The sequence below is a fragment of the Acanthaster planci genome, linkage group LG10 (assembly GCF_054643075.1).
Source record: "Acanthaster planci isolate LZ-2023a linkage group LG10, COTS_SCS, whole genome shotgun sequence".
In the NCBI taxonomy this organism is placed as follows: Eukaryota; Metazoa; Echinodermata; class Asteroidea; order Valvatida; family Acanthasteridae; genus Acanthaster; species Acanthaster planci.
In genome coordinates, this window is record NC_141786.1 from 8,561,747 (window position 1) to 8,571,585 (window position 9,839).

The window sequence follows — 9,839 nt, forward strand, 5'->3', positions numbered from 1 at the left end:
GCGCACCATCAGAGGTCATTTTTTAGGCTCTAAGCCTATAGGAATAAACTTTCTACACTTTTTGTGTTATCCCCGCTTTTCCAAATGACTGTTTTTTCTCTTACTGTCAGCAGTATTGCTGTCTGTGTTCCACATTTGTTTCTATTTTAAAATACCCCTTTTTACGTTCGGAAATGTAATGTAGGCCTACACAGACATCTTTTACTCCGTTTTCTGCAAAATGTCACTTTTGATTAACAAGAAACACAGCACAAAAAAAAATCAAAAGCTTGATTATATTTCTCTGGTCCGTGTATAAATTCAGCAAACGTTTACCCAATACGGAAGATAATCGCAGATGGATTTTAGTCGTTTGCTGGCTGGCGTCGCCATTTTAACAAGCAACAGAAAGTGACGACTTTGCAGAATTTTTGCGCATGCGCACAAACTATGTGGAAGGGGTGAACATGCGTGCAGTCCCTAAGGCTGCATCCGAATCTGTTGTCTAGAGCTAGGTCTAGGTATTCACTCCATCGGAAATAAGCTGAGACGCGCAGGCAATAGAGTTAGCCATAGCTCTGGAAGCCTGTTTCGGACACGGGCTAACTTCGGAGGACGTCTGAAAACTAGGTACAGGACGGGAACCAGTCTAGTAGTGGTGGTGTTGCTGTTTTAGGGTTTTTCCCTGGTGAGAAATATCAAGAGCCTGGCGTGAGATATCGAGAGAAAGCCGCACCCACGCAACATACGCAGAACACTGATAGCGTCGTGTGACATCTGGTGATCACAATCGTATTCCACCCAGAAAAAAGAGGAGGGTTTTGTGGATCTGCAGCAAAATCGCAGCTTTTGTTGGTATTGAACTGAATAGCACCATGGGTGAGTTTAGTTATTTGTTCCTTAACGTTCATTAGAGATTGAAACGAGCTATTTACACAGATGAGTTCGACCTCAGACTGCAGTAAAAGCAGTAAACACGTGCTGTTCACAAAGGACATTAACCCATCATCATTACTAAAACACATACACCGGCACGAAGACTCCGTACAGTTTGCTGCATCATAAGAAAAAGGCACCTTGACCGCTGTTGAACTGCACTCAGGAAAATCTGTTGACTTTCACGATACGTAGGAATTATACACCAGTCCGCCTGACAATGACATGACTAGTTTAAATCAAATTTGTTGGACTTCTTCATTACTAATTGCATTATAAAGAAATGTATAACCATCTGCATGAAATGTACTTTTGTGACACTTATTTGTACAAAAAACCCCCAAAACAAAAGCAAGTCACCGCAGAAAAATTGCACTCACTCCCAAAAGAAGCCTTGAAGACTTGACCATTGTTAATTTTTTAACATGCACTTTTGATGAAATGTGTTTGTATTTGATATGGGCTTTTTTCTGAGTTAATTTTCAGGTTGTACATACATTCAGATTTGAGATAATCTGTTGAAAATCCAAACTTAAAAAATATAACACCCAAAACGAATTTGGAAATATATCTCATAAAAACAATTTGCTTCCAAATCTAGAAACAATGTTTTCTTCACAAACTGGAGAGTATTATGTCCCCAACAAACGAACTTTGGAAAAACAATCTCGTAAGAAAGATCTTGGAAAAAAATAGTTCATAAAAACTAAAGTCGAAGAAATATGCGTCATAAAAAGAATTTGGATGTGACACTAATTTCTTGGCAGCTTGGCAGCTTTTGGATTCCTGCGGGAGTTTTAAACTTTGGAGTGGGGGTAATGAAAGACAGGCGATTTTTTTTTCTGGTCACATTATTTCTCTTTCTTCGAGAAAGACGTAGAAATCCCAAAATGTAGCCCCACCATTCAGGAAGGAAATTTAAGCATATCGAACGGACACGCTGTAGCTTCAGCGCCCCCCCCCCGCCTGGAGAAGGTTCAGCGAACCCTTAGTCAATGTTCACATTAGCCCTGGTTTCTGCCGCGCAAGAATGTGGAGTCAGCATGTAAACACAAAGAACTGGAGTCGATTGGCCCTGACCAGAAAGGTTACCAGTGTGTATATCTTGTTGGAAAAGGCGGGAATGTTTTTGGCCTTAATCCAAAGTTGGTCTATTGACGATGTCGTTCCAATTGTAGTCGTCGGGAAACGTTTGACTGAGATAAGCGGGAGAAAAGCCGCGCGAATTTAACTCATAAAATAGTTGGTCGTCATCTGGTTGTATGAATTTAATTGGAGGACAAGAACCAACAAAACAAGCCTAATGCTACAGTAAAATGGGAAATAAATGCAACGTTTGTCCCCTCCCCCATGTCTGTGCCGTGTCGTCCGTGACTTTGAGCAATAACCTTTGTTCCAGATACGGTGTCTTGCTACTACAGTTGATAAGATGGGCATTTCTAGAAAATAAACGAAAGTGCTTCAGACCTACGTTATGGCTTATAGGCTCAAATCACTGATGATTATTTGGCTGAGGTCAAAAGCCTACATAATGTTGTAAATTCAGTCCACCTATTTTCAAAATAACAGCCACATTCCATTTTACTCTAGCTAACTAAATTAACGGTTCATGGTACAACCCATTCAAATGCGCCTTGTGTTTTCGTGTTTATTTGCTGTAGTAGCTGGTATTTGGACCATTTTTCGTTTTTATGCACAGTAAAACCCAAGAACGTTTGACGTGTTTATAAACTAAACATTTAAACATTCGAACACGCAGTGCGTTTAACGTGTGTATAACATATTAAGTGCTTATCATCGGGGACGCTTGTTTAAAGCGGCTTAAAATTCGAATTCCATTATTTTCCGCCAATACCCTTTAGTGCTAATGAAATTTAAATCTCATGCTGTAAGTGGTTAATTTAAGCTGATATAACGTATAATGTATGGATGCAGAATGGATTATCACTTGATTATAATGAACACCATGTTTAGATTTTAAGTTCAGTTGTACCTCCCAGCGTTTAGAAAAAGAACACAGTTTAATACAAGGCAACAAAACAAGCACGTACATTTTCAGGTCCAAAGTCCCCAGGAAGCGTAACACCCAAGCTTATTCAATTTTTGTATGTTTCTGTTGCTTAATACATCTATTCCTTTTTTTTTCTTTCACGCAGACTGTAAACTGCTGAGTGTCTTCCTCATTGCCATGTCAGCATCTGGCGGTATGTATACATTTCCTGACAAAGGTCAGATCTATGTCATTGTGGGTTGCAGTAAAGATTGGCATTATCAGCAAACAACTCATTCTTAATGACATATTGAAGAGATTTTGCTTTCAATACCAAACTTGACGTGTATGCCTTTGTATGTTGTTTTGTCTAGGAGGCCTATCTAGAATGAAAATACACGTAAAATGCTTATGGGCTGAACATTGAAGGTTTACATTTCTTCATTGGTTAAATGCGCCGAAAAATAGAAGGAGCCTGTACAAATCAGTCTTGGTGGCCACTCTGAAAAGAGCAAAATTGGACTGTGTCCTGTCCTGTGCAGCACAATGGAAACTTCTTGGACCTGTGGGATTCTCTTCAGGGTTATCCAAATGGGATATTTTCAAGATGTATTTTTTTGCGTTGGGAAGATGTTAATTATAAATAACAGGTTTTGTCCTTACCCAACGTTTATCAATATATACGTTGGGTAAGGGCAAAACCCGTTATTTAAATCAAAGGGCATATATTTTGCGTTAGAAACTCGCTGTAATCTGTGTATAGCATATTCAGGATTGCTTTGCAGTGCTTTGTTTACGGGGTTCAATTGGTTTATTTTGGCATTGTTACGTATGGTTTTGTCATGGAGTCTACGTTGTTTTTAGTTTTAGGGTTGGTTGGGTTTTTCAGGTTGGGATGGGGCTGAGATGGAATGCTGGAACGGGTACTTATTATTGCTTTGTTGGATTGGGATGGGATGTCGAGCTGAGATGGAGTGACTGGTTGGGCTTGGTTGAGCTGAACTGGGCGCAGTTGGGCTGATGGCGCGGAACTGGTTTGTTGGGGATTACTGTGCTGCTTGTTTAGGGTCAGGTTAAGTTTAGTCTGTTTAGAGTTGATTGAGTTCGAAGTGGGTTTGGTGACTGCTGATATGTATTTGTTTTGCCTTCTTCCTTTCTTGTATGTGCAGCCTTTTGTGGCCACTGCAGTCAATTACATGGTTTCATGTGCCGTAAAGGGAGATGCAATCCATTCACGCAAACCTAGAAAATATTCATTTGTGTCTCACTTAACCCTGTTTTCAAGTTTTATATAGTACACTTTTTCAAAGGGTACTGCCGTGTTGATTTTCATGCTGATAAGTATTTCCATATTCATTAACAAAACTGTGATATCATACCAGGAAGAAAGCCATAATGTTTTTGACGGTAAGTTTGTTTGTCGACAAGGTACACCATAAGGTCCTGCATTTTTGTAAATTTTGCTGGAATAGATTTCTCTTCTTTGTTGCTTTGTGGCTGTTTTTGTTATAGCAGTAAGAAGGCATTTACAATTATTCCTTTCTTAGTAATACTGTCAGTCAGTGAACTCATGGCTCGGAATTTGAATAGGAAAATTATGCACCGAACTGTGTCTTCCCTGGATACCATCATAGCAACAGAGCCCGTGGAGCACTTAAACCAAATAGGAATGTAAAAGACTTTTAATTCATTGAAGAAGAGTGCAGAGTTCCAGAAAAAAATTCTTGCGGCTAAATGTACACTTTGAACTCCGGATTGTTCTGTCCTTGAAGCTCTTGCCATCAGATGCTACGTCTGTGCGCCTACCACAGTTTGTCAGAACAACGAGCTCGGGAGTCTGGTGACATGTCCAAACATCACAGGATTGGTTATCAACCAATGCGTCAAATTTGACGGGGAATTCTCTGGCTCAGTCGGGGGTGAGTGCATGTTTCTTTTCCAAGGGATTAGTCGACATTACTTGCTTGAAGTGTATAGGTTTATGCATTGTTCACGTGCATGGTCAGATTTTTATGAGGGGAGCAAACCTCTTTTCTTGGGGGATGAATTTCCTTGAGGGAAGAGGGCAAGCACTCATCAGTGAAACAAAAAAAAAACAAGACAAATCCAAAAGTACAGTGGAAAGGGGTCAATGTTGAAATGTTTACATGAATAGGTTATTGCATCCTCATTTATCTTTATTTTTCATCTCGTTCGCTCCCCTTTTGTCTTCTTGCATTTTTATTTTTTGGGGTAACGCCACCAGTGATTCTTGCATTTCTTCCTACTCTCTGTACTCATCATCATACCTTACTAGCAGGTATTCCAGTAATCATTTTGTTGTTAGTTGAAGGACACCACGTCCAGGATAGCAGTCGTTTGGTCTGCAAAGCACGAAATAATAAAATTTGGAAAGATCGTGTAAAAGTAGGTCAGTCACAACGGCAAACCGTGCATTTTTTGTGGATTGTTGAGGGAATGGATTTCAACGAATTTTGAATCTATGTGAAAATTGTGCTGCTGATGTGCTCAGTTGAATCTATTTTTCAGTCAGTTATGTCCTAAGAAACGTTTGTGTACCCAGCAGCTGAGTCTTAAACAAATGAGCAAAAAATCATCAAGTGTTGTTTTTCAACCATCCGTGACACAAAGCAAAAACCATGCGTTCCTGCACCAAGAACTGGATTTTTTTTCAACTGTGAATGTGGAATGGGTGTAATCATGTTGGGTGAGCACTATTTTTCAGTGTCTAGAGTAAAGATAATTTTTGGGCCGAATATGAAAGACCTCGCTCTACCGACCTCGCACGGTATTTCCATGCTTGGTTTCCTCCATACAGTTACCTGTACAGCCAGAATCCAGTACCGCCTACCTATTACTTCGTGTTCGTGTCTACGCCATGACTAACACCTCCCCCCATGCAGTATGACAGACAGTCTTTTACAAAAACATGAGTTCACAGCAGACACTCCTCGTCTGCCCTTAAAAATCTGGGTCAAGCTTTCACTTGGGCTTAAAAGGCTGAACTCCCACTGCATTTTTGGTCGGAAACGATTTATTTAAAGGTATGTTCACTTGCCGGAGGAAAGTTTTAATTGACCAAAGTCTGGACTGCCCCCGTTTACAAGCGGGTAGACGGAATTTGCCTACCGCGGGAGGCCTACTAGTGAAAGGATTGTGTTACATATCTCCTCAAAAAATGCATTTGAATCTCCCTGACTTATTTTTTCTCCAAGACACACAAAAGAGAAGTAAATTTTCATTGATCTTTCATTTGTAGTGATTAAAGCTGCTCTGTAAAAACGGGGTTGTGTGCTCAAGGGGCGGCCCCTTCCCCGTTTGAAATCATCGGTAATCAACGCAATACAAGCCCAGTTTGTCTGTTTTCAGTGCCTCTTCATACAAAATTGTGCATTCCAACTGACATCCTAAATTTCACCCCATTTACTCAGCCGCGAGTGGCCTGGTTGCACTTGACACAATCCTTGTCCAATAAGCTACCATTGTCCTGAGTCACAGTCAGCACTGGCGTCGAGGTCATTCCAAACACTCAGGGTCCAGACTTTGATTTTTAGGAAGTGAATAATCATTGTGTTGAAAGCAATCCGACATACTCAGTGCCACATTCCCATTTATACCCAATATGCAATGTAAATAACATTGTTTGTTTAGCCTGTTAATGTTGTAAATAATATTGTTCAGATCAAAACGAAGGCTCTTGCAGAGGCAGACAAGAACCGCAGAAATGATTGACGTACATGTCCGCAAAGACATGTATCGACATCCTACCGAATGTGTACCCGTGAAAAAAAGGAAATGAAAACCGGTCACAACAAAGTAAAAACAAATAAAGATGTTGGGTGCATGAGAGAGTGGGCGATTGAAAATCCGTCCTGATTGAAGAATTCTGTTTGACGTTACAAGTCACAGGAAGCATAGGCCTATCTGTTTGTTTGCGAACGAGACTTTTCAAAAAATGGAAAACGGCGGAATACAGGATAGTTCCACTCTTACACCCTAGTCGCATCACGTGCCAATTTGCAGTGAAAAACAAATCAAAGGATTTGGCGCAATCTCGGGCGGCTGAATGAACTCGGAAGATACTACATGTACTTGTTTTTCTCGTTACAGTTTGTTACTTTTTATTATTCCAGACAACAAGGTCTCTTTCAACGGCTTGATCCGTGACTGCAACGCTGTGCCTGTGAACTTCGCTGCCCCACCGAACCGCTGCTTCTCCGGAGATGAGGCCACCAAGTACATGCGACGCCTGATTGAACAGGTGTCCTCTGGTGCGCCATCTGTCGGTGAACTGACTATCACCATCAACGGTGACATGTGCTTCTGCAACGAGGACGGCTGCAACGGCGTTGGCTCTCTCCAGCCGTTCCTGGCGCCGATCCTGGTCTTGGCCTTTGTGCAGTCCGCACTAAATATGTAAGGACTGCTTGTGAGAGAGGCCGCTCAAGGGAAGTGTGGCACGGCTTTCAGAACACCTTGCGGCAACAAAAGCGATCAGTAGACTAGGTCACCAAACACAGTAGGAAAGCGATGTAGATCGCGTTGTTCATGGCTTTGTTTGACTAGCATCGCATTATAGCATCAGTTAGGCTTTGCATATTTGCCAGTTTCTATATACCTTGTCTCATGCTTACTGTATTCTCTATGCGTATTACTGCACTCGTTTGCCCGTCTTTACACCCGTAAAGCCAGGTCATTTTTCGGCCTGCTCTTTGCTCTTACTACCATCACTTGATGGATTTAAGAAAAGTAAGACAAGATGTTGATATTGGGTATTACGAGTTAGACTCTCGTTTTATCACTAGCAGTTAAGCTATAGACCTCAGGTAGCTTTATCTTAGTTCTTCAGCCGAGAGCCTAGTGGGGTGGTTCTCGACCTTAATGAGCTCTATCACGGCCGTAGACGGAGGAAAGCTACTTAAAACATTCTGATCAAAACGTGTTCTAAAGGCTATAAATGCCTCTTTGAAGAAGAGAATGCCAAATTTTGTTTGTCAGGGAAGCAATCGTTCATTGAATGTCCAGTGTAAATCAACCCAACTACAAATTTACTCGCCGCAAAGGTAGTAGCCAATAATTATTGTGATCACCCTGGAAACAAAAAAGATGCAATGAAAAAATCTTATTACTCTCTATTTACCGTCATTTTCCTATTCTCTTCTCATTTTCAGAAAAGAACCTGAAAAAAGGTTGACCCAGAGTAAAAGTGACTGATGTGCTCGTACATGTGGCCGGTAAATGCTGATTTTACAGTGCAACCATGACACAATTTTTATTTTGTTATAAAAGGCCGTTATGCATTTACCACTTACCATTTTTCTCTTCGATTCAGGTACATTGTATTCTACAGAGATGACTTATACCCAACGTATAATACGTCATAAAAAAATTACGTCATGCCTTTTTTTATTGGCTCTTATTTTTTTTAGTTTCGTTCGGTATTAGGATTCGATGCAATTCTATAGGACAGTATATTGCCAGGAGAATCACAAGGGGAACCCTTTTACGAAAAAAAAAGCCATTGATAGACTAAATTCGTAAAATGACGTCACTTTTTATCTCGGTCGATTTTTTTTCTGTTTAGAGGTAGCGTGCTTTTTTGTAATGTCTCATTGACAAATTAAATTTTTGAGAGACATGTTTGTGCTTTAATAAAAAGCTGGTGTTGCTTTTACTGAAGCGGTATAATAGTCATGATGATTTTGTAACGTGATTGTTTGTTTAAATAAGCAGACTGAGTGATCACGCTGCTTTTCTTTTTTCCATCCGTAAAATAATTCTTCCCTGGGGTTCTAGTATCATTTCTGAAGTCAAATGGTCCAATTCCTGTGCAACGTCTCTCGCTTGTAGGGGTTGGGGAGTAACACACAGCCCTTTCAGCATCACGGGGGGAAGGGTACCTGCAGTTACCCTGGTTCCCGAGCCACGATAACGTTGAATCCTGCAGCTGGTGATAGACTGAAGCAGCGGCGTATCCAGCTTTTTTTTGGGGGGGGTTCAAAACCGAATGTGGCTTCGAGCTTATTCAAAATGATATTTGGGGGAGAAATAGCTATTTCAGTTTTCACTGTGAAGAAACAAGTGCTTATTATTAACTAAGAAAAAGGTATACATGCATGCAGGGCTGCGTCTGCACTGGTAAGCAGGATGTGGCGGGTTCGAGACCCACCCCGGTAAGCGTATGAGTCTTTTTTTCTGTGCTAACTCTCGAGCGAGGTGAAAACGTGTGTCAGTGCAAGGACAAAACCATTCAAAATACTGTTGTACATGTACATGTACTTTATGGCAATAGCATGGTTACTTAATAAAAAAGGAAGACGCGTTTCTTTGTGCCATTTCTTAAAAACGTGATACCACGCCAGTATTTCACCTTGCTTTGTCATGCTGATATGTTATGCAAAGAAGCACTGGCCGTGGAAGGGGGGGGCAGGTCCCACTTATGTGACTGGGGCAGCTGCCCCCCCTTTTTTTTTGCAGGGCCTGTAGACCATTCTCATTTTGCCAGAAATCTGTATGGGTGGCCAAAGACCCTAAATGAGCTGGGCCTAATGGTTCACAAAGGTGGCAGCAAGTCATTATATGCGCATCCAAGTCAAATCACCAGTCATTAGGTCCAGTCACAAGTCAAGTCACAGGGCATTTGGCCACAGGGCAAGTCAAGTCAAGTCACAAGTCATTAAGGGGTCTGAAAACGAGTCAAAGAAGTCCCAAGTCTCTTTTTCCAAGTACAAGTCAAGCTACAAATTATTTTGTCCAGTTGTAATAAGCCAAAAGAACCAGGCGTCAGCTTTTGAAGTTACGAGTAATGAATTTCGAACAGCTGCACAACTTTTCTCCAATTATTTTGACGATCCCACCATAATTCCCCTTTTCGCTTGCGTTGTGATTACTACTCTTACAGTTTACCACATATCGGGGTGGAAAACAAGCGTTG

The 9,839-nt window shown here is 41.1% G+C and overlaps 1 protein-coding gene across 1 annotated transcript; it reads left to right on the forward strand.

Annotated features, from left to right (window-relative positions):
• The first annotated feature begins 519 nt into the window (after window positions 1–519).
• On the forward strand, window positions 520–8,584 carry LOC110985027 (uncharacterized). The gene is made up of 4 exons (XM_022245721.2): window positions 520–858; window positions 3,072–3,119; window positions 4,678–4,824; window positions 7,039–8,584. Exons 1-4 carry the CDS (start codon window positions 855–857, stop codon window positions 7,323–7,325), a joined length of 486 nt encoding a protein of 161 aa, XP_022101413.2. The 5' UTR covers window positions 520–854; the 3' UTR covers window positions 7,326–8,584.
• Window positions 8,585–9,839: the final 1,255 nt, after the last annotated feature.

Coding starts and splice junctions, on each gene's coding strand:
- LOC110985027 (XM_022245721.2), top strand. Junction 3,120..4,677: donor TGCCATGTCAGCATCTGGCG/GTATGTATACAT, acceptor CTGTCCTTGAAG/CTCTTGCCATCAGATGCTAC. Junction 4,825..7,038: donor ATTCTCTGGCTCAGTCGGGG/GTGAGTGCATGT, acceptor TTATTATTCCAG/ACAACAAGGTCTCTTTCAAC.